Source organism: Oncorhynchus tshawytscha, linkage group LG25, assembly GCF_018296145.1.
Source record: "Oncorhynchus tshawytscha isolate Ot180627B linkage group LG25, Otsh_v2.0, whole genome shotgun sequence".
In the NCBI taxonomy this organism is placed as follows: domain Eukaryota; kingdom Metazoa; phylum Chordata; class Actinopteri; order Salmoniformes; family Salmonidae; genus Oncorhynchus; species Oncorhynchus tshawytscha.
In genome coordinates, this window is record NC_056453.1 from 33,058,456 (window position 1) to 33,084,188 (window position 25,733).

Consider the following 25,733-nt stretch of genomic DNA (forward strand, 5'->3'; position numbering starts at 1 on the left):
ATATATTGAAGCAACATCTCAAGAAATCAGTCAGGAAGTTAAAGCTTGTTCGCAAATAGGTCTTCCAAATGGACAATGACACCAAGCATACTTCCAAAGTTGTGGCAAAATGGCTTAAGGACAACAAAGTCAAGGTATTGGAGTGGCCATCACAAAGCTCTGACCTCAATCCTAATGAAAATTTGTGGGCAGAACTGAAGAAGTGTGTGCGAGCAAGGAGGCCTACAGACCTGACTCAGTTACACCAGCTCTGTCAGGAGGAATGGGCCAAAATTCACCCAACTTATTGTAGGAAGCTTATTGAAGGCTACCCAAAATGTTTGACCCAAGTTAAACAATTTAAAGGCAATACTAACAAATACTAATTGAGTGTATGTAAACTTCTGACCCAGTGGGAATGTGATGAAAGAAATGAAAGCTGAAATAAATAATTTTCTCTACTATTATTCTCACAATTCACATTCTTAACATGAAGTGGTGATCCTAACTGACATAAGACAGGGAATTTTTACTGGATTAAATGTCAGGAATTGTGGAAAAACTGAGTTTAAATGTATTTGGCTAAGGTGTATGTAAACTTTAGTTAGTCATGTGTAGTTAGCCATGTGTAGTTAGCCATGTGTAGGCAGCCATGTGTAGGCAGCCATGTGTAGGCAGCCATGTGTAGGCAGCCATGTGTAGTTAGCCATGTGTAGGCAGCCATGTGTAGGCAGCCATGTGTAGTTAGCCATGTGTAGGCAGCCATGGGTAGGCAGCCATGTGTAGGCAGCCATGTGTAGGCAGCCATGTTTAGTTAGCCATGTGTAGGCAGCCATGTGTAGGCAGACATGTGTAGGCATACATGTGTAGGCAGCCATGTGTAGGCAGACATGTGTAGGCAGCCATGTGTAGGCAGACATGTGTAGGCAGACATGTGTAGGCAGCCATGTGTAGGCAGACATGTGTAGGCAGACATGTGTAGGCAGCCATGTGTAGGCAGACATGTGTAGGCAGCCATGTGTAGGCAGCCATGTGTAGTTAGCCATGTGTAGGCAGCCATGTGTAGACAGACATGTGTAGGCAGCCATGTGTAGGCAGCCATGTGTAGGCAGCCATGTGTAGATAGTCATGTGTAGGCAGCCATGTGTAGGCAGCCATGTGTAGGCAGCCATGTGTAGGCAGCCATGTGTAGGCAGACATGTGTAGGCAGACATGTGTAGGCAGCCATGTGTAGGCAGCCATGTGTAGGCAGACATGTGTAGGCAGACATGTGTAGGCAGACATGTGTAGGCAGCCATGTGTAGGCAGCCATGTGTAGGCAGCCATGGGTAGGCAGCCATGTGTAGGCAGCCATGTGTAGGCAGCCATGTTTAGTTAGCCATGTGTGTGCAGCCAGGCAGCCATGTGTAGGCAGACATGTGTAGGCATACATGTGTAGGCAGCCATGTGTAGGCAGACATGTGTAGACAGCCATGTGTAGGCAGACATGTGTAGGCAGACATGTGTAGGCAGCCATGTGTAGGCAGACATGTGTAGGCAGACATGTGTAGGCAGCCATGTGTAGGCAGACATGTGTAGGCAGCCATGTGTAGGCAGCCATGTGTAGTTAGCCATGTGTAGGCAGCCATGTGTAGGCAGCCATGTGTAGGCAGACATGTGTAGGCAGCCATGTGTAGGCAGACATATGTAGGCAGACATGTGTAGGCAGCCATGTGTAGGCAGACATGTGTAGGCAGCCATGTGTAGGCAGACATGTGTAGGCAGACATGTGTAGGCAGACATGTGTAGGCAGACATGTGTAGGCAGACATGTGTAGGCAGACATGTGTAGGCAGCCATGTGTAGGCAGACATGTGTAGGCAGACATGTGTAGGCTTCGGCAAAAAACTGAAGCCAGAGACGGAAGAGGTAGAGCGACACCCCACTCGCTGCTTTAGTAATATTGAAATAACTTGACTTGACACCATCAGAAAGCACACATTGTGTCCTGTTTGACAGATACAGTAGTTCCCAAACCACATGCAACACGCCTGGTCGATGCCCATTTCAGACAACCTTTGAAGGAATAAGGGATGGTCGAAAGCATCAAAGGCCCTGGATCTATAAATATGTCAGCACGGTGATTCCTATGATCATAAAGTCATAAAGTTATATAAGTCAGTTCTAGGTCAGTTTATCTAGGTCAGAAGGATCCCCGCCTTTGTGAAGGGGGAGGACATCCATCGCCTTCCAGATCTTAGAGATAGCACCAGAAGCAATTGTTTAGAAAATGAAAAATGTGTGTGAAAGGTTCTACAATCAAGAGGGCAGGAAGCTGCAGTAAAAAGGGATCAAGGAAATAAGCGCCTGTGGATTTTTTTAGTACATCAGGTACTTAGTACATCATTAACATAAGTCTCTTAGCCCTGTCTCAGGAGGAGGGGAGGATTCTACTAAGCTACATGGAATTGTTTGAAGTATTTACAGTACCAGTCAAAAGTTTGGACACACCAACTCATTCAAGGGTATGTCTTTATTTTTATTATTTTCTACACTGTAGAATAATAGTGAAGACATCAAAACTATGAAATAACACACATGGAATCATGCACTGTAGTAACCAAAAAACTCCAAATATCAAAATGTATTTTTAGATTATAAATTCTTCATAGTAGCCACCCTGACAGCTTTGCACACTCTTGGCATTCTTTCAACCAGCTTCACGAGGAATGCTTTTCCAACAGTCTTGAAGGAGTTCCCTCATATGCTGAGCACTTAATGGCTGCTTTTCTTTCACTCTGCAGTCCAACTCATCCCAAACCATCTCAATTGGGTTGAGGTCGAGTGATTGTGGAGGCCAGGTCAGCTGATGCACCAGAATCACTCTCCTTCTTGCACAGGCTGGAGGTGTGTTTTTGGTCATTTTTCTATTGAAAAACAAATTATAGTCCCACTAAGAGCAAATCAGATGGGATGGCATGTCGCTGCAGAATGCTGTGGTGGCCATGCGCTGGTTAAGTGTGCCTTGAATTCTAAATAAATCACTGACAGTGTCACCAGCAAAGCACCCCCACACCATCACACCTCCTCCTCCATGCTTCACGGTGGGAACAATACACACGGAGATAATCCGTTCACTTACTCCGCGTCTCACAAAGACACGGCCTTCTCAAATAGCCAAGGATCCGTTAGCTATTTGATTTAGAATTTTAGGACCCGTTTAGGTATCCAAGAAATATATTAAAAATATATTTGATGAAACATTGTATTTGTCTTTATTGCTATTAGCCCATAGAAACACACTGAATAACAGACATACATCATACATCAAACATACATCAAAAGGAAGTTTGTTTTAAAGTGTCTGTCCTCTATCGGAGTGATAGAAGAAAGATCAGGACATTATGATGTTATTTATTATACCAAATGTAACCCTTTTTTATTCCCACTAAACTACTTCCATATACTTCCATATACTTCCATATTCTTCCATTTGTTTTTTAAACTGGCACAGAGATACCTTCAGATGAGTCTTGTAAGGCTTCAGACATTTTGTGAGGAGACTGATTTTCAGGATGTCTAATGGTCTGACAAACACAGTCTGGCCACATCTGAAGGCTGATGCGGTGGATTGAGACGCAAATCAGGCAAAACATTTTTAATTCAGCTGGGGGGCGTTATAAATTATCTTAGGAATCATTAAAAAAGTCTATATAATTTGTGGGAATAACTATCTACATAGCTTACTAACATAGTAAATGTTAAATGTTAATATTAAATAATTGTGAGAATTGTGAGAATGAGGTGAATATACTTTCTGATAAGTGTAAACTCTGTTTAATGTGCAAAGTGTAGTAATGTAGTGAGGGTATTTAGCATCAGATGAAAAAAATATCATGTATACAACCTAACCATGATGTCACAAAAGACGCCCTGCGCATTTATCAGAAGTCACCTGTATTCTGTATGTGTTTGTTTTTGTTGTGTCTGTAGTTACTACATGGATAGCAGAGTGACCAAAGTAGAGGACTTTCTGAAGACTCGCCTGCTGGACACCCTGACTGAACAGATCACTAAAGTACTCAAGGTGAGAGAAAGGCAAGGGTTGAAACAAGGTCTCAGGCAATGTCACTCATCAAAATTAACTTAGAAAATAGAAAAACATCAGTCACCTTTTGCATTCCCTAAGAAGATGCAGACACTAGAGGTGCTAAATCAAGTTCAACAAATCACCTCTGTTACACGTGCCTCCGCCAATCACCTGCCCTGCTTCTCCCCTGCTCCCCTGTTGCCTGATACCTCCCTCCATAGGCCTTACCTCTGTAAGGACACCGTTCTATGGGTCTCAACTGTCAGTTCTAGAGCAGTAACTTCCCTCAGAGAGAAAAAAAAGGCCATAAGAACCTGTCTGTCTGTCTTTCTCTGTAGGGTGGGATGGTTGTGCTGTCTGTCTGTCTGTCTTTGTAGGATGGGACAGTCTGTCTGTCTGTCTGTCTGTCTCTGTAGGGTGGGACGGTCTGTCTGTCTGTCTGTCTGTCTGTCTGTCTGTCTGGGTGGGACGGTCTGTCAGTCTGTCTCTGTAGGGTGGGACGGTCGTGTTGTCTGTCTGTCTGTTTGTCTGTCTGTCTGTCTGTCTGTCTGTCTGTCTGTCTGTCTGTCTGTCTGTCTGTCTGTCTGTCTGTCTGGGTGGGACAGTCGTGCTGTCTGTCTGTCTGTCTCTGTAGGGTGGGACGGTCGTGCTGTCTGTCTGTCTGTCTCTGGGGGTGGGACGGTCTGTCTGTCTGTCTGTCTGTCTCTGTCTGTCTGTCTGTCTGTCTGTCTGTCTGTCTGTCTCTGTAGGGTGGGACGTCTGTCTGTCTGTCTGTCTGTCTGTCTCTGTAGGGTGGGACGGTTGTGTTGTCTGTCTGTCTGTCTGTCTCTGTAGGGTGGGACGGTCGTGCTGTCTGTCTGTCTGTCTGTCTCTGTAGGGTGGGGGACTGTCTGTCTGTCTGTCTGTCTGTCTGTCTGTCTGTCTGTCTGTCTGTCTGTCTGTCTGTCTGTCTGTCTGTCTCTGTAGGGTGGGACCGTCGTGCTGTCTGTCTGTCTGTCTCTGTAGGGTGGGACGGTCGTGCTGTCTGTCTCTGTAGGGTGGGACGGTCGTGCTCACAATTAATTAAAACTTCTTAGGGCCAGGTGTCCAACGGCACAGGTTTCATACATTCACATATAACGATTAAATATTCAATTACTTTTTGAAAATCCTCCTCTGACTTGTCATCCAAAGGGCCCCAGCTATAACATGTAGTGTTGATTTGTTAGATAAAATCCTTCTTTATATCCCAAAAGGTCTGTTTAGTTGGCACCATCGATTTGAGTAATCCACTCATTCAACTTGCAGAGAAAGGAATCCAAAAATATACCCCTAAACTTTGTTTCAACAAGTCAAAATACATTTCTATTTACTCCTCAGATACCCTTAAATGTAATCAGACTATAATATTTATTTCTGAAAGAAGTATGTTCATTTGGAAACCGATTTTAGCAGGTGCGCAATGTCTTCATGGCGCGCGCAAACACGAATTTCCAAGACAGTGCCCCTCTACTAAAACTGATATTTCTTATTCGTTTTTGAAGTTACAAGCCTGAAACCTTGAACATAGACTGATTACACCATGTGGAAGCCATATGAATTACATCCAGGGACCTAATTGTCAATATGACATTTCTCTTGCATTTCTAAGAGGATGGTCTCTCAACAACAACAAAAAAATCTGGTTGGTTTTTCTTTGGAATTTCTCCTACCATATCTATTGTGTTATATTGTCCAACATTATTTTAACGTTTCTACAAACTTCAAAATGTTTTCTTTCCAATGGTACCAATTATATGCATATCCTGGCTTCAGGGCCTGAGCTACCACAGTTTACTTTGGACACGTCATTCAGACGGGAAGTGGAGAAAAAGGGGCCTAGCCCTAAGAAGATCTAGTCACAGTCTCTGAGCTGGTAGAAAATACCCAAATCTTCTCCATTGTAAAAGAGAGGGAAGGACCCCCCAAAGCCCATTAAAACAATCAAAGAATGATCTGTGCCCCCTATTGTGTGTGTGTGTGTGTGCGTACGTGCATCAAAGGTTAATGAAATAGATGATCCAGAATAGAATAAGGAAGAGCACTGAATAAATACTAGGATGTATGTTATAGTATATGTTATGTAGAGTATGTATATATGTTATATAGAGTATGTATATGTTATATAGAGTATGTATATGTTATACAGGGCATGTATATTTTATATAGAGTATGTATATATGTATATGTTATATAGAGTATGTATATGTTATATAGAGTATGTATATGTTATATAGAGTATGTATATGTTATATAGAGTATGTATATGTTATATAGAGTATGTATATGTTATGTAGAGTATGTATATGTTATATAGAGTATGTATATGTTATATAGAGTATGTATATGTTATACAGGGCATGTATATGTTATATAGAGTATGTATATGTTAATTGGAGTATGTATATGTTATATAGAGTATGTATATGTTTTATATAGTATGTATATATATGTATATGTTATATAGGGCATGTATATGTTATATAGAGAATGTATATGTTATATAGAGTATGTATATGTTATATAGAGTATGTATATGTTATATAGAGTATGTATATGTTATATAGAGTATGTATATATGTATATGTTATATAGAGTATGTATATATATGTTATATAGTATGTATATATAGTATGTATATGTATATGTTATATAGAGTATGTATATGTTATATAGAGTATTTTATATGAAATATGGAGTATGTAAATGTTATATAGAGTATTTATATATGTATATGTTATATAGAGTATGTATATGTTATATAGAGTATATATATGTTATATAGAGTATGAATATGTTATATGTAATATGTATATGTTATATAGATTATCTATATGTTATATAGATTTCTTTGGAATTTCTCCTACCATATCTATTATGTTATATTATCCAACATTATTTTAACGTTTCTACAAACTTCAAAATGTTTTCTTTCCAATGGTACCAATTATATGCATATGTTAGGGCCTATACCACAGTTTACTTTGGAAAACGTCATTCAGACGGGTTAAGTGGAGAAAAATAGCCCTAAGAAGATCTAGTCACAGTCTCTGAGCTGGTAGAAAATACCCAAATCTTCTCCATTGTAAAAGAGAGGGAAGGACCCCCAAAGCCCATTAAAACAATCAAAGAATGATCTGTGCCCCTATTGTGTGTGTGTGTGTGTGTATATGTGTGTGTATACGTTATATAAGGTTAATGAAATAGATTATCCAGAATAGAATAAGGAAGAGCACTGAATAAATACTAGGATGTATGTTATAGTATATGTTATATAGAGTATGTATATATGTATATGTTATATAGAGTATGTATATGTTATATAGAGTATGTATATGTTATGTAGAGTATGTATATATGTTATATAGAGTATGTATATATGTATATGTTATATAGAGTATGTATATGTTATATAGAGTATGTATATGTTATATAGAGTATATATATATATGTATATGTTATATAGAGTATGTATATGTTATATAGAGTATGTATATGTTATATAGAGTATGTATATGTTATATAGAGTATGTATATGTTATATAGAGTATGTATATGTTATATAGGGCATGTATATTTTATATAGAGTATGTATATATGTATATGTTATATAGAGTATGTATATGTTATATAGAGTATGTATATATGTATATGTTATATAGAGTATGTATATGTTATATAGAGTATGTATATGTTATATAGAGTATGTATATATGTATATGTTATATAGAGTATGTATATGTTATATAGAGTATGTATATGTTATATAGAGTATGTATATATGTATATGTTATATAGAGTATGTATATGTTATATAGAGTATGTATATGTTATATAGAGTATGTATATATGTATATGTTATATAGAGTATGTATATGTTATATAGAGTATGTATATGTTATATAGAGTATATATATGTTATATAGAGTATGTATATGTTATGTAGAGTATGTATATGTTATATAGAATATGTATATGTTATATAGAGAATGTATATATGTATATGTTATATAGGGCATGTATATATGTATATGTTATATAGAGTATGTATATATGTATATGTTATATAGAGTATGTATATGCTATATAGAGTATGTATATGTTATATAGAGTATGTATATATGTATATGTTATATAGAGTATGTATATATGTATATGGTATATAGAGTATGTATATATGTATATGTTATATAGAGTATGTATATGTTATATAGAGTATATATATGTTATATAGAGTATGTATATGTTATATAGAGTATGTATATATGTATATGTTATATAGAGTATGTATATGTTATATAGAGTATGTATATGTTATATAGAGTATGTATATGTTATATAGAGTATGTATATATGTATATGTTATATAGAGTATGTATATGCTATATAGAGTATGTATATGTTATATAGAGTATGTATATATGTATATGTTATATAGAGTATGTATATGTTATATAGAGTATGTATATATGTATATGTTATATAGAGTATGTATATGCTATATAGAGTATGTATATGTTATATAGAGTATATATATGTTATATAGAGTATGTATATGTTATATAGAGTATGTATATGTTATATAGAGTATGTATATATGTATATGTTATATAGAGTATGTATATGTTATATAGAGCATGTATATGTTATATAGAGTATATATATATGTTATATAGAGCCTGTATATGTTATATAGAGTATGTATATGTTATATAGAGTATATATATGTTATATAGAGTATGTATATATGTATATGTTATATAGAGTATGTACATGTTATATAGAGTATATATATGTTACATAGAGTATATATATGTTATATGGGCATGTATATGTTATATAGAGTATGTATATGTTATATAGAGTATGTATATGTTATATAGAGTATGTATATATGTATATGTTATTTAGAGTATGTATATGTTATATAGATTATGTATATGTTATATAGAGTATGTATATATGTATATGTTATATAGAGTATGTATATGTTATATAGAGTATATATATGTTATATAGAGTATGTATATGTTATATAGTAGTATGTATATGTTATATAGAGTATGTATATATGCATATGTTATATATGTTTTATATAGTATGTATATATGTGTATATGTTATATAGTATGTATATATGTATATGTTATATAGAGTATGTATATGTTATATAGAGTATGTATATGTTATATAGAGTATGTATATGTTATATAGTAGTATGTATATATGTATATGTTATATAGAGTAGTATGTATATGTTATATAGAGTATGTATATGTTATATAGAGTATGTATATATGTATATGTTATATAGAGTATATATATGTTATATAGAGTATGTATATGTTATGTAGAGTATGTATATGTTATATAGAATATGTATATGTTATATAGAGAATGTATATATGATATATGTTATATAGGGCATGTATATATGTATATGTTATATAGAGTATGTTATATATATGTATATGTTATATAGAGTATGTATATGTTATATAGAGTATGTATATGTTATATAGAGTATGTTATATATATGTATATGTTATATAGTATGTATGTATATATGTATATGGTATATAGAGTATGTATATATGTATATGTTATATAGAGTATGTATATGTTATATAGTATATGTTATATATATGTATATGTTATATAGAGTATGTATATGTTATATAGAGTATGTATATATGTATATGTTATATAGAGTATGTATATGTTATATAGAGTATGTATATGTTATATAGAGTATGTATATGTTATATAGAGTATGTATATATGTATATGTTATATAGAGTATGTATATGCTATATAGAGTATGTATATGTTATATAGAGTATGTATATATGTATATGTTATATAGAGTATGTATATGTTATATAGAGTATGTATATGTTATATAGAGTATGTATATGTTATATAGAGTATGTATATGTTATATAGAGTATATATATGTTATATAGAGTATGTATATGTTATATAGAGTATGTATATGTTATATAGAGTATGTATATATGTATATGTTATATAGAGTATGTATATGTTATATAGAGCATGTATATGTTATATAGAGTATATATATATGTTATATAGAGCCTGTATATGTTATATAGAGTATGTATATGTTATATAGAGTATATATATGTTATATAGAGTATGTATATATGTATATGTTATATAGAGTATGTACATGTTATATAGAGTATATATATGTTACATAGAGTATATATATGTTATATGGGCATGTATATGTTATATAGAGTATGTATATGTTATATAGAGTATGTATATGTTATATAGAGTATGTATATATGTATATGTTATTTAGAGTATGTATATGTTATATAGATTATGTATATGTTATATAGAGTATGTATATATGTATATGTTATATAGAGTATGTATATGTTATATAGAGTATATATATGTTATATAGAGTATGTATATGTTATATAGAGTATGTATATATGTATATGTTATATAGAGTATGTATATATGCATATGTTATATAGGGCATGTATATGTTATATAGAGAATGTATATATGTATATGTTATATAGACTATGTATATGTTATATAGAGTATGTATATATGTATATGTTATATAGAGTATGTATATGTTATATGGAGTATGTATATATGTATATGTTATATAGAGTATGTATATGTTATATAGAGTATGTATATGAAATATGGAGTATGTAAATGTTATATAGAGTATGTATATATGTATATGTTATATAGCGTATGTATATATGTATATGTTATATAGAGTATGTATATGTTATATAGAGTATATATATGTTATATAGAGTATGAATATGTTATATGTAATATTTATATGTTATATAGATTATGTATATGTTATATAGATTATGTATACGTTATGTAGAGTATATATATGTTATGTAGAGTATGTATATGTTATATAGCGTATGTATATGTTATATAGAGAATGTATATGTTAATTGGAGTATGTATATTTTCTATAGAGTATGTATATGTTATATAGAGTATGTATATGTTTTATATAGTATGTATATATATGTATGTTATATAGGGCATGTATATGTTATATAGAGAATGTATATATGTATATGTTATATAGAGTATGTATATGTTATATAGAGTATGTATATATGTATATGTTATATAGAGTATGTATATGTTATATGGAGTATGTATATATGTATATGTTATATAGAGTATGTATATGTTATATAGAGTATTTTATATGAAATATGGAGTATGTAAATGTTATATAGAGTATTTATATATGTATATGTTATATAGAGTATGTATATGTTATATAGAGTATATATATGTTATATAGAGTATGAATATGTTATATGTAATATGTATATGTTATATAGATTATGTATATGTTATATAGATTATGTATACGTTATGTAGAGTATATATATGTTATGTAGAGTATGTATATGTTATATAGCGTATGTATATGTTATATAGAGTATGTATATGTTAATTGAAGTATGTATATTTTATATAGAGTATGTATATGTTATATAGAGTATGTATATGTTTTATATAGTATGTATATATATGTATGTTATATAGTATATGTTATATGTATATGTTATATAGTTATAGTATGTATATGTTTATATATATGTATATGTTATATAGAGTATGTATATGTTATATTATATAGAGTATGTATATGTTATATAGAGTATGTATATGTTATGTATATGTATATTATATAGAGTATGTATATGTTATATAGAGTATGTATATGTTATATAGAGTATGTATATGTTATATAGAGTATGTATATGTTATATAGAGTATGTATATAGAGTATGTATATGTTATATAGAGTATGTATATGTTATATAGAGTATGTATATGTTATATAGAGTATGTATATATATGGAGTATGTATATGTTATATAGAGTATGTATATGTTATATAGATTATGTATATTATATGGAGTATGTATGTAGAGTATGTATATGTTATATAGAGTATGTATATGTTATATAGAGTATGTATATGTTATATAGAGTATGTATATGTTATATAGAGTATGTATATGTTATATAGAGTATGTATATGTTATATAGAGTATGTATATGTTATATAGAGTATGTATATGTTATATAGAGTATGTATATGTTATATAGAGTATGTATATGTTATATAGAGTATGTATATGTTATATAGAGTATGTATATGTTATATAGAGTATGTATATATGTATATGTTATATAGAGTATGTATATGTTATATGGAGTATGTATATATGTATATGTTATATAGAGTATGTATATGTTATATAGAGTATGTATATGAAATATGGAGTATGTAAATGTTATATAGAGTATGTATATGTATATGTTATATAGAGTATGTATATGTTATATAGAGTATGTATATGTTATATAGAGTATGAATATGTTATATATATGTAATATGTATATGTTATATAGATTATGTATATGTTATATAGATTATGTATACATTATGTAGAGTATATATATGTTATGTAGAGTATGTATATGTTATATGGTATGTATATGTTATATAGAGAATGTATATGTTATATTGATATATGTATATTTTATATAGAGTATGTATATGTTATATAGAGTATGTATATGTTTTATATAGTATGTATATGTTATATGTGTATGTTATATAGAGTATGTATATGTTATATAGAGTATGTATATGTTATGTAGAGTATGTATATGTTATATAGAGTATGTATATGTTATATAGAGTATGTATATGTTATATAGAGTATGTATATGTTATATAGAGAATGTATATGTTAATTGAAGTATGTATATGTTATATCGAGTATGTATATGTTTTATATAGTATGTATATATGTGTATGTTATATAGGGCATGTATATGTTATATAGAGTATGTATATGTTATGTAGAGTATGTATATGCTATATAGAGTATGTATATGTTATATAGAGTATGTATATGTTATATAGAGTATGTACATGCTATATAGAGTATGTATATGTTATATGGAGTATGCATATGCTATATGTGTGTGAGCATGTATGTAAACGTATGTGAGCATGCTTGTGGTGTACGTGCTTGTGTGTGTGTGTGCGTGTGTGTCCATTTGCTGCCAGTAGTAATGGTTTACAGACATGCTAGAACAGAGAGAGATTTTCTGGAAGCTGTTTAGAGCAGAGAGAACAGGTCCTCGGGACAGATATCCATTTACCAGGATTAGCTGCTGTATCTGGCTGCGGGCCAGCAGGATGGGACTAGTTGGATGAGATCGACTGTCCAGGTCAGCTCAGTTCAGAGGTTCTATTCGTTTTCTTTTTTTTACTAAATGAAATGTTCTGACCTCATGTTGCTGTCATTGAACAAAGGAGATTCTCATTCCTCATTTTTTTTCTCTCTTTCTTTGATCTCATCACTGTTTTTCTGTTGTCTCCCCCTTTCTCTCCATCTCTCTCTCTCTTTTCTCCATCTCCCCCTCTCTCGCTCTCTTTCCTCTGTCCCCCTCTCTTTCCCCCCTCTCTCTCTCTCTCTCTCTCTCTCTCTCTCTCTCTCTCTCTCTCTCTCTCTCTCTCTCTCTCTCTCTCTCTCTCCCCTCTCTCACACACTCTCTCTTTCTCACTATCTCTGTGTCTCTCAGGTAGTGAATAGCCATGCTCCTGGTAAGAAGGTGTGGTTGGGTGGAGTGGGTCCGGCGTGGGCTGGAGGAACCAGCAACCTCTCTGATACCTACGCTGCTGGCTTTCTGTAAGCACAATCAATCTATCTATAAATGAATCAATCAAAAACTCTATACATCAATCAAAGTATCATCTCACTCTGGCATTATTCTCACTTTTGTGTGTTTGTGTATTTGTGTGTGTGTCAGTGGAGGCATCTTCAGAGGAGGAAGGGCAGAACCAGTGAATTTCATAAAAATAAACATTGTAAAACATTGAAAAAGTCATCATTTTTAGATAAAACTATTCTAAATATATTCACATGTCACCAAATAATTGATTAAAACACACTGTTTTGGTGTAGCTGGAGGACAGCTAGTGCCCATCCTCTTGGTACATTGACTTCAATACAAAACCTAGGAGGCTCTTGATTCTCACCCCCTTCCATAGACTTACATAGTAATTATGACATTTTCCGGAGGATGTCCTCCAACATATCAGACCTCCTTGCAGCATGAACTGACATGTTGTCCACCCAATCAAAGGATCAGAGAATGAATCAAGTACTGAAAGAATTTTTGCCTGGTCACGTACAGCTGATGTGTTGTTCATTGAAGTTCAAAAGCAAAGGGAAAAGGTGAGAGGAAGAGAGTGCATAGATGCAAGAAGGAATACAACGTGACTGCTATTAAAGTGAACTGTGTTTATGCGTGATCAGAGGTGTATTCATTCCGCTGATTTTGTTGAAAAAGTTTCTTAATTAAACGTAAACAAACGAAACGGGTATAAAAATACCTGAATTTGTCCAATAGGAACTCTTATTTGCAACTGTTGGACTAGTGATAACACCCTAAATAAGCTAGATGCAGCAAGAGTGTGCAAGGCGATATTGAAAATGTCACTGTCTGTCATCTCAAAAGTTTCACTCGACCTGTGTGCACGTAAGGTTACATTGTAAACTTTCATTCATAGGCTAGGTTGTAGCAACCTCATGATGGGTATAGGGAAAATAACAGTATCATGTAGGAGACTAATCCTATCACTGTTACATTGAACTGGGTGAATGGAATAAGAATGACAGTCATCCAACATGCTGTAATAGAAATAAGACAAAGCTCATGAAAAATAAAAATGGTACTCCCTCATCATAAACACCACTGACCGCCACTGGGGTGTGTGTGTGTGTGTGTGTGTGTGTGTGTGTGTGTGTGTGTGTGTGTGTGTGTGTGTGTGTGTGTGTGTGTGTGTGTGTGTGTGTGTGTGTGTGTGTGTGTGTGTGTGTGTGTGTGTGTGTGTGTGTGTGTGTGTGTTTCAGGTGGCTGAACACTCTGGGCGTGGCAGCGATGCATGGGATTGACGTGGTCCTGAGACACTCGTTCTTCGACTATGGATACACACACCTCGTAGACCAGCACTTCAACCCACTGCCGGTTAGTCTCACACTTTGCTCTCCTTATCATCGTCAAGCAGCGCAGGACAAATCCTTCCTTTATATTCTCACTGTATAGCAAGGGAAAGTCCATTGGAGGTATTGCCACTCTGGTTAGTTACTCTTAGTCCGGTCTTCAGTGTGGCTTTGGGTAGCTACTGTAGGCTCATCTCAGTCCTCTGTGACACCTCGCATTCTTTCTCCAGCGTTCTTTCTCCAGCGTTCTTTCTCCAGCGTTCTTTCCAGGATGGTGTCACGACTCTCCCTGTCCCCCCCATCACACAATGTGTGCCCCTCTGTGTGCAGTGCTGGGCTGGTGACAGATCTGCACAACCTGAGCTGTAGATACACAAAAGGCTGCTACCCCCGTCCCCGTCCCCCCTCCTGCACGGTCTGCAATGGCATAGTCCAGTCCTGGCTCTCACCACTGCCTTCTGCGGTTGGGATTGTACCACGCAGGATCAGGGGTACAGGACTATGCTCAGGGCAAGCTTTATACACAACTAATCACTGGCTAGATGACAAGTTGATTAGTTGAATAAGGGGTTTTAGTGCTGGGATGGAAAAAAAGCCTGCACACCCTGTGGGTCACCAGAACCAGGACTGAAGGTGTGTTTACTTTTTGACGGGGGTTGCCAGAGATGATGACATCCAAGACTCTTTGATCCAGTGATACAATGCTACTGCTGCGCCAAGTTCATAAAAATGATTTATCAACAACTGGTGGATGCCTAAAGAAGATGTGGAGAACATCCTAATACATTTATCTGCTGCAGGGATGGGTGGTGTTCATTAGGGAGACGTCTCTATTCAATGCTCCAAAGCTAGAGGATATAAATAATATATCATTAAGAATCATTCAGATTTTTTTCAACCTGGGACCATTACTGGTGTCTGTACCTGGTGCACAGCATGAACCATTAACTGTGTAGACCTGCCAGTCTTGGCAGTGGCTTTCAACACAATTGTACAATGAATTATACACTTTAAAAAAGCATTTTTAAACACTTATTCTGCTTCTACCTCACCTCAAAGTTCATTCTAAAGCTAGACAACAGTACCAACCACACTAACGATTCAATGCTCAGATACTCAGATACCAAACCCATCCTACAAAAGTCAATGACACCGTTCCATTAATTGATCTACCTTCAGCTCCTTCTGGTTCTAGTCTTCATGTATCCTCCAGCTGCAATATCACAGAGCTACCTGCTTGATGGACATTAGAAAATAATCAGGAAGCAGACAATTATTTTCCACACCGTTCTGGTCTCTGTACATTTTCTGGGAAGGATGCTCCCCCCAGGCTATGATCACAATCACAATGGAACATATTTTTGGTAGCTCAGATTGTTCTGGCAATTGGCACATACAAACTTAAATGGGAAGAAGGATGATCGACATACTTTTTACATTTGTATCACAAACCATTTTTTTTTAAAAATCATGATGAAAGTGACAATTTTAGCCCCCTTTTAGATATTTACATGCCTCCTGTAAGACCCTATGAACTATGACCTATGAACTGTACATGATACAGACAACATCTTGGTGTCATTATACTACTTATATTGTGTATGTCTTCATCCTGAATTTTTTTTCTTCACATTAATTTATTCAACATTAAAACATAGAAATATGAATATCTCAAAATTACGCTTTGTAACGGCTTTCTTCCGTTGAAAGAGAGTCGGACCAAAGTGCAGCGTGGTGGTTACTCATGTTCTTTAATGAAATGAACAAACATGAAATAACTAAATATACAAAACAACAAACGGAACGTGAAAACCTATACAGCCTATCTTGTGACAACAAACACAGAGACAGGAACAATCACCCAAACACACAGTGAAACCCAGGCTACCTAAATATCGTTCCCAATCAGAGACAACGATAATCACCTGACTCTGATTGAGAACCGCCTCAGGCAGCCATGGACTTTACTAGACAACCCTACTCAGCCACAATCCCAATACCTACTAAAACCCCAATACAAAAACACAACACAAAATAAACCCATGTCACACCCTGCCCTGACCAAATAAATATATAAACACAAAATACTAAGACCAGGGCGTGACAGAACCCCCCCCCCCCAAGGTGCGGACTCCCGGCCGCACACTAAAACCCATAGGGGAGGGTCCGGGTGGGCGTCTGTCCACGGTGGCGGCTCCGGCTCGGGACGTGGACCCCACTCCAACCAAGTCTTAGTCCCCCTGTAACGCATCCTTTGATTGGCGACCTTCGCCGCCGACCTTGGCCTAATAACCCTCACCAAGGACCCCACTGGACTGAGAGGCAGCTCGGGACTGAGGGGAAGCTCGGGACTGAGGGGAAGCTCGGGACTGAGGGGAAGCTCGGGACTGAGGGGTAGCTCGGGACTGAGGAGTAGCTCGGGACTGAGAGGCAGCTCGGGACTGAGGGGAAGCTCGGGACTGAGGGGAAGCTCGGGACTGAGGGGAAGCTCGGGACTGAGGGGTAGCTCGGGACTGAGGGGTAGCTCAGCACTGAGAGGATGCCTAGTACCGAGAGGAAGCCCAGTATTGAGAGGAAACTCAGGCAGGTAGTAGGCTCTGGCGGATCCTGGCTAACTGGCGGATCCTGGCTGACTGGCGGATCTGGAGGATCATGGCTGACTGGCGGATCCTGGCTGACTGGTGGATCCTGGCTGACTGGCGGATCTGGAAGATCATGGCTGACTGGCGGATCCTGGCTGACTGGCGGATCCTGGCTGAATGGTGGATCCTGGCTGAATGGCGGATCTGGAAGATCCTGGCTGACTGGTGGATCCTGGCTGACTGGTGGATCTGGAAGATCCTGGCTGAATGGCGGATCTGGAGGATCATGGCTGACTGGCGGATCCTGGCTGACTGGCGGATCTGGAAGATCCTGGCTGACTGGTGGATCCTGGCTAAATGGCGGATCTGGAAGATCCTGGCTGACTGGCGGCTCTAGCTGCTCCATGCAGACAGGCAGCTCTGGCTGCTCCATGCAGACTGGCAGCTCTGGCTGCTCCATGCAGACTGGCAGCTCTGGCTGCTCCATGCAGACTGGCAGCTCTGGCTGCTCCATGCAGACTGGCAGCTCTGGCTGCTCCATGCAGACTAGCAGCTCTGGCTGCGTTGAACAGGCAGGAGACTCCGGCAGCGCTGGAGAGAAGGAAGGCTCTGGCAGCGCTAAACAGGCGGGAGACTCCGGCAGCGCTGGAGAGGAGGAAGGCTCTGATAGCGCTAGACAGGCGGGAGACTCCGACAGCGCTGGAGAGGAGGAAGGCTCTGACAGCGCTAAACAGGCGGGAGACTCCGGCAGTGCTGGAGAGGAGGAAGGCTCTGGTAGCGCTAAACAGGCGGGAGACTCCGACAGCGCTGGAGAGGAGAAAGGCTCTGACAGCGCTGAACAGGCGAGGCGCACTGAAGGCCTGGTGCGTGGTGCTGGCACTGGTGGTACTGAACCGAGGACACGCACAGGAAGCCTGGTGCGGGGAGCTGCCACCGGAGAACTGGTGTGTGAAGGTAGCACAGGATGGACCGGACCGTGAATGTGTACTGGAGAGCCTGAGAGCAGGACTGGCACAGGACGTGCAAGGCTAGGTAGGTACACAGGAGGCCTAGTGCGTGAGGCTGGCACACTCTTCACCAGCCGACTAACACGCACCTCAGGACGAGTATGGAGCGCTGACCCAGGTGCCATCAAATCCCCGACACGCTCCGTCAGACGAATATCATACCTAAAGCACCAAACTAGCAACTCCCTCATAACTCTCTCATCCACTTTCCCCATTAACTCCTTCACAGTCTCTGCTTCACTCACCTCCAACACCGGCTCTGGTTCTGGTCTCCTCCTTGGCTCCTCACGATAAACAGGGGGAGTTGGCTCAGGTCTGAACCCTGACTCTGCCACACTCTCCCTGAGCCCCCCCCAAGAAATTTTTGGGGCTGACTCTCGGGCTTCCTTCTGCGCCGCCGTGCTTGTCTCTTCGACTCCATTCTCCTATAGCCCTCTTCGCACTGCTCCAGCGAATCCCAGGCGGGCTCCGGCACTCTCTCTGGGTCGACCGCCCACCTGTCTATTTCCTCCCAAGTCGTATACTCTATACTCTTGCTGTCCATAACGTCCTCCCATGTCCATTCCTCTTTCCGCTGCTGTTGCTGTCGCTGCCTGTCACCACGCTGCTTGGTCCAGTTGTGGTGGGTGATTCTGTAACGGCTTTCTTCCGTTGAAAGAGAGTCGGACCAAAATGCAGCGTGGTGGTTACTCATGTTCTTTAATGAAAATGAACAAACATGAAATAACTAAATATACAAAACAACAAACGAGTCAGTGATACAATGCTACTGCTGCGCCAAGTTCATAAAAATGATTTATCAAAAACTGGTGGATGCCTAAAGAAGATGTGGAAATGAAAATGAACAAACATGAAATAACTAAATATACAAAACAACAAACGGAACGTGAAAACCTATACAGCCTATCTTGTGACAACAAACACAGAGACAGGAACAATCACCCACAAACACACAGTGAAACCCGGACTACCTAAATATGGTTCCCAATCAGAGACAACGATAATCACCCGACTCTGATTGAGAACCGCCTCAGGCAGCCATAGACTTTCCTAGACAACCCTACTCAGCCACAATCCCAATACCTACTAAAACCCCAATAAAAAAACACAACACAAAATAAACCCATGTCACACCCTGGCCTGACCAAATAAATATATAAACACAAAATACTAAGACCAGGGCGTGACACGCTTTCTGATTTTGCTCATTTTAAAACATATTGTTTGGAATGATATACTCCACATACAGTGCCTTCGGAAAGTATTCAGACCCCTTTGACTTCTTCCACGTGTTGTTACATTACAGGCTTATTAAAAATATATACATAATAATCCTCAGCAATCTACACACAATAACACATAATGACAAAGACAAAAAAGGTTTTTAGATTTTTTTTTTTAGCAAATTTATAAACATTTTGAAATTTATTTACATAAGTATTCAGACCCTTTGCTATGAGACTCGAAATTGAGCTCAGGTGCATCCTGTTTCCATTGATCATCCTTGAGATGTTTCTACAACATGATTGGAGTCCACCTGTGGTAAATTCAATTGATTGGATATGATTTAGAAAGGCACAGACCTGTCTATAAAGGTCCCACAGTTGACAGTACACGTCAGAGCAAAAATCAAGCCACGAGGAAGGAATTGTCTGTAGATCTCCGAGACAATATTGTGTCGATGCAAAGATCTGGGGAAGGGTACAAAAACATTTCTGCAGAATTGAAGGTCCCCAAGAACACAGTGGCCTCCATCATAAATGGAAGGTTTTGGAAGACTTTTCCTAGATCTGGCCACCCGGCCAAACTGAGCAATCGGGGGAGAAGGCCTTTGGTCTGGGAGGTGACTGATGGTAACTCTGACAGAGCTCTAGAGTTCCTCTGTGGAGATGGGAGAACCTTCCAGAAGGACAACCATCTCTGCAGCATTCCACCAATCAGGCCTTTATGGTAGAGTGGCCAGAAGGAAGCCACTCCTCAGTAAAAGGCACATGACAGCCTGCTTGGTGCCAAAAGGCACCTTAAAAACAATATTCTCTGGTCTGATGAAACCAAGATTGAACTCTTTGGCCTGAATGGCAATCGTCACATCTTTCGGAAACCTGGCACCATCCCTATGGTGAAGCATGATGAAGAGATCCTTGATGAAAACCTACTCCAGAGTGCTCAGTTCATCAGACTGGGGTGAAGGTCCAGCCAAGACAACGCAGGAGTGTCAAGTCTCTGGGACAAGTCTCTGAATGTCTTTGAGTGGCCCAGCCAGAGCCTGGACTTGAACCCAATCTCTGGGGAGACCTAAAATTAGCTGTGCAGCAACACTTTAAAAAAGCCACTTTAAAATGTGTAGTTTTGTCACACAACACAATGCCACAGATGTCTTAAGTTTTGAGGGAGCATGCGATTTGCATGCTGACAGCAGGAATGCCCTCCAGAGTTGTTGCCAGAGAATTGAATGTTAATTTCTCTACCATAAGCTGCCTCCAAAGTTGATTTAGAGAATTTGGCAGTACGTCCAACTGGCCTCACAACCACAGACCACGTTTAACCACGCCAGACAAGGGACCTCCACATCTGGCTTCTCCACCTGCGGGATCGTCTGAGACCAGCCAGCTGGACAGCTGATGAGACTGAGGAGAATTTCTGTCTGTAAAAAACTCATTCTGATTGGCTGGGCTTGGCTCCCCAGTCGGTGGGCCTGGCTGCCAAGTAGGTGGGCCTATGCCCTCCAACTCCCATCCATGGCTGCACCCCTGCCCAGTCAATTGAAATCTATAGATTAGGGCCTAATTAATTTATTGACATTGACTGATTTCCTTAAATGAACTGTACCTCAGTAAAATCTTTGAAATTGTTGCATGCGTTTATATCTTTGTAGGATGTAGGATCTTAATTTGATCACCCTGTTCACCCTGCAGGAAATGTAAAACGTGTTTTTGGCCCAGCACATGTGAAGATGTTTGGGATGTGACCTCAGCTTAGTATATTAACCTGCTTCCTGGGTGGTTTGTCTGTTAAACTGATATGGGCCTCCCTCTGCTCCCCTCCTCCTTTCTCCCTGTTTATAGCTCCTGGTATGCCTCTCTTTTCATTATTTTATTGCTCTCACCCTCCCTTTTCATCTCTCTCTCTCTCTCTCTCTCTCTCTCTCTCTCTCTCTCTCTCTCTCTCTCTCTCTCTCTCTCTCTCTCTCTCTCTCTCTCTCTCTCTCTCTCTCGCTCTCGCTCTCGCTCTCGCTCTCGCTCTCTCTCTCCAGCATTTAAAGACACAGAGGGCTGTTGAAAAGATCTTGCTCATGTTTTCTGGTTGATTAATACATCACCCATGTCACTCCCTGACCTAACCAAAATATATAAAGAAAACAAAGAATACTCAGGTCAGGGCTTGACAATAGGAGTCACAAAAAGCAGAAATATAGATAATATTAATCACTAACCTTTGATGATCTTCATCAGATGACACTCATAGGACATCATGTTACACAATACATGTATGTTTTCTTCGATAATATGCATATTTATATCCAAACATCTCAGTTTACATTGGCGCGTTACATGCAGTAATGTTTTGATTCCAAAACATCCAGTGATTTTGCAGAAATACTCATAATAAAAAAGATACAAGTGTTATTCACAGAATTAAAGATAGACTTCTCCTTAATGCAACCGCTGTGTCAGATTTTTAAAAAACTCTACAGAAAAAGCATAATCTAAGAACGGCGCTCAGAAGCCAATCCAGCCAGAGAAATATCCGCTATTTTGGAGTCAACAGAAGTTAGAAATAACACTATAAATATTCACTTACCTTTGATGATCTTCATTTGTTCCATAAAGTCCCATAAAGTCCATAATTTATGTCCAAATAACCACTTGTTGTTAACGTGTTCAGCCCAGAAATCCATCTTCATGAGGTGCGAGCACTTCGTCCAAAAACTCAAAGTTCCGTTACAGGTTGTAGAAACAAGTCAAACGATGTATGGAATCAATGTTTAGGATGTTTTTAACATAAATCATCAATAAGGTTCCAACCGGAGAATTCCTGTCTGAAGAAAAGCACTGGAACGAGAGCTAACTCTCTCGTGACCGCGTGTCATGAGATCAAGGCACTCTGCCAGACCACTGACTCAAACAGGTCTCATGAGCCCCTCTTTTATAGTAGAATTCTCAAAAAAGTTTCTAAAGACGGTTTGACATCTAGTGGAAGCCGTAGGAAGTGCAACTTTACTCCATAGACACTGTGTATTCGGTAGTCCAAGCTTTGAAAAACTACAAACCTCAGATTTCCCACTTCCTGGTTGGATTTTTCTCAGATTTTCGCCTGCCATACAGTATGAGTTATGTTATACTCACAGACATCATTCAAACCGTTTTAGAAACTTCAGAGTGTTTTCTATCCAATACTAATAATAATATGCATATATTAGCATCTGGGACTGAGTAGGAAGCAGTTCACTCTGGGCACGCTATTCATCCAAAAGTGAAAATGCTGCCCCCTATCCCAAAAAGGATTTATAGTTGTCTGCAGTTCCACTGATTAGTTATTTTACTCCAGCGAGAACAGAGCGCAGATACCGTCGTACCAGTAAAATTCATAGCGGCAGATTTTTAAAGTGGCCGAGCCGCGCTTCACCATTCCTTCCAGTACACATTTTGCCCAGACGTTAATACCTGCCTTATACAAAAAATAACAAAATAACAACTTGAGAGAGAGTTGTCAGAAACGCGGTCTGTTGCTCTAACAACAGACAGTTGGATGTTTAGAGCTACAGAGCTACTACCTACGGAGCTACTACCTTACTGTAACGGCTCATTCCATTACGGCAGAGTGGGAGATTAAAAGCCATGTCCTTCAAACACGTCCCCTTGAGAGGAGTCACACCAGTGTAAACTTGGGGGAAGAGCTAAGGGAAGTAGTTGCAGTGTGGAAGTTGGAGATGGATAATGTAACGGTTCCTGTGACCAGTGACAACACTGGAAATATTGTAAATGCAGTTGCACTACCTGGACTGGGGCCACAGATAGGATGCTTTGCTCACGTTATTCATCTAGCATCTCAAAAAGCAATGTCAGTGAATCCAATCTCTCGCCTCCTAGCAAACATCAGGAAGGTGGTATCCTTCTTCTATAAAAGCACAACTGCTGCACATGTTTCCAAGACAAAACAGGAGATGCTGGAGCTGCCAAACCACAAACTAATCCAAGATGTCCCTACTAGATGGAATTCAAGCCATGAAATAGTTGAGAGATACCTTGAGCAGAAAGTTGTGGTGTATCCTACACTGACTGATCAAGCTGTGAGGAAGAATGTCAAAGATATTGTGAGTTTGTCTGAAAATGACATAAGACTAGCAGAGGACGTTATCAAAGTGTGGAAACCCGTCAAAACAGTCACAACACTGATCTGCACTGAGAGCATTTCATCAGTTTCCATGGTCCTGCCTATGAAAACAATGATCCTGAAATTAATGGTGGCATCTGATGAAGATGAACCCGTAGTAAGGGATGTCAAGACTGCTATCAGAGTTAACCTGGAGCCTAGATATGCTGACCCTGGTGTCCAAGACTTCTTACACAAGAGCACTGCTTCGGACCCCCGGTTCAAGTCCCTGCTGCACCTGGATGCTGCTGCTCATCTGAGAGTCGACACTGAACTCACAGCAGAGATTGTGACCAATATACAACAGGTATTGTTTTTATTTAGTTCGTGTGACATGTATTATTTTATTAATTTGTGATTTAACAATTAATTATACAGTAATAATTGTAATTGTCATAATAGTGTCTGATACATATTTCTAACAATAAATCATATTTTTAAAGACACTTTAAAGACACTTAATTTTCATCTAATTTAATTGTGCAGGGTCAAGCCACAGACACCACAGGAGCTAACCCCTCTCCAGAGATGGCAGACGACAGACGTTCTCCTCCACAAAACAAGTCTGCCATGGCTGAGCTTTTTGGGGATTTGTTCACGACCCAGGAGCAGGGAACCAAGTCAAAGGTCAAGGAGGAGGTGACCTCATACAGGGAAGTGGACTCTATTCCCCTGGATGCTGATCCACTTACATGGTGGAAGACTAACGAGTTAATATACCCTCATGACCTCTGTCCCTAGCGAGAGGGTATTCTCCACAGCGGCTCACATTGTCACAGCTACCTGGCTGTGCTTGGGACCTCTGTCCCTAGCGAGAGGGTATTCTCCACAGCGGCTCACATTGTCACAGCTACCTGGCTGTGCTTGGGACCTCTGTCCCTAGCGAGAGGGTATTCTCCACAGCGGCTCACATTGTCACAGCTACCTGGCTGTGCTTGGGACCTCTGTCCCTAGCGAGAGGGTATTCTCCACAGCGGCTCACATTGTCACAGTTACCTGGCTGTGCTTGGGACCTCTGCCCCCAGGATCGAGTTTGCATGGTATGTTTTTTTTACGCATACAAAGCTGTTCTTTTTATTTTATTCAAACAGACCCCATTTCAAATTAAAGAAGTACTCATTCAGATCAGGTGTGGCCAATTAGTGGGCACGCTAACACACCTGAACACACTTAACAAGATAGAGGATAGAGAGAATTTAGTTGATGCTGAGAATGGAATGTATATGTTTTTAAATAATATTCTTAGAATGTTCTCTGAATGTTATAAAAGTTTTCCTCTGCTTTTTTTTAAGGAAAGTTTTCTTACTTTCTCTGAACAATTTGAGAACATGACTTTAAATAGAACCAGGACGAAACCGGTAGAAAACGTTATGCTGAAGTTTTGAAATTCCCACAGCAGAATGTTGTTTCTAATGTTCTCGGAACAATTTGAGAACATGATTTTAAATAGAACCATGACGAAACCTGTAGGAAAAGTTACTCTGAAGTACATTGTTTCTTGCTGTTTTCTGAGAACATTCCCAATGTCAAACCAGTTGGAGAACGTATCTCGAACATTACCAAATTAGTATTTTAATAACATTTAACCACGTGTGAACTTTAAGGAAACGTTCTGTTAAAGTAATGAAATAGGAAGAA

The 25,733-nt window shown here is 38.2% G+C and overlaps 1 protein-coding gene across 1 annotated transcript in view; it reads left to right on the plus strand.

Annotated features, from left to right (window-relative positions):
* LOC112223917 (inactive heparanase-2-like) overlaps nt 1-25,733 on the plus strand; it is a 154,259-nt gene that overhangs the window by 102,082 nt on the left and 26,444 nt on the right. The window contains exons 5-7 of the mRNA XM_042306256.1: nt 3,951-4,044; nt 13,710-13,816; nt 15,044-15,158. Of these exons, the coding sequence (XP_042162190.1) occupies nt 3,951-4,044; nt 13,710-13,816; nt 15,044-15,158 (316 nt within the window). The remainder of the gene's footprint in view (nt 1-3,950; nt 4,045-13,709; nt 13,817-15,043; nt 15,159-25,733) is intronic.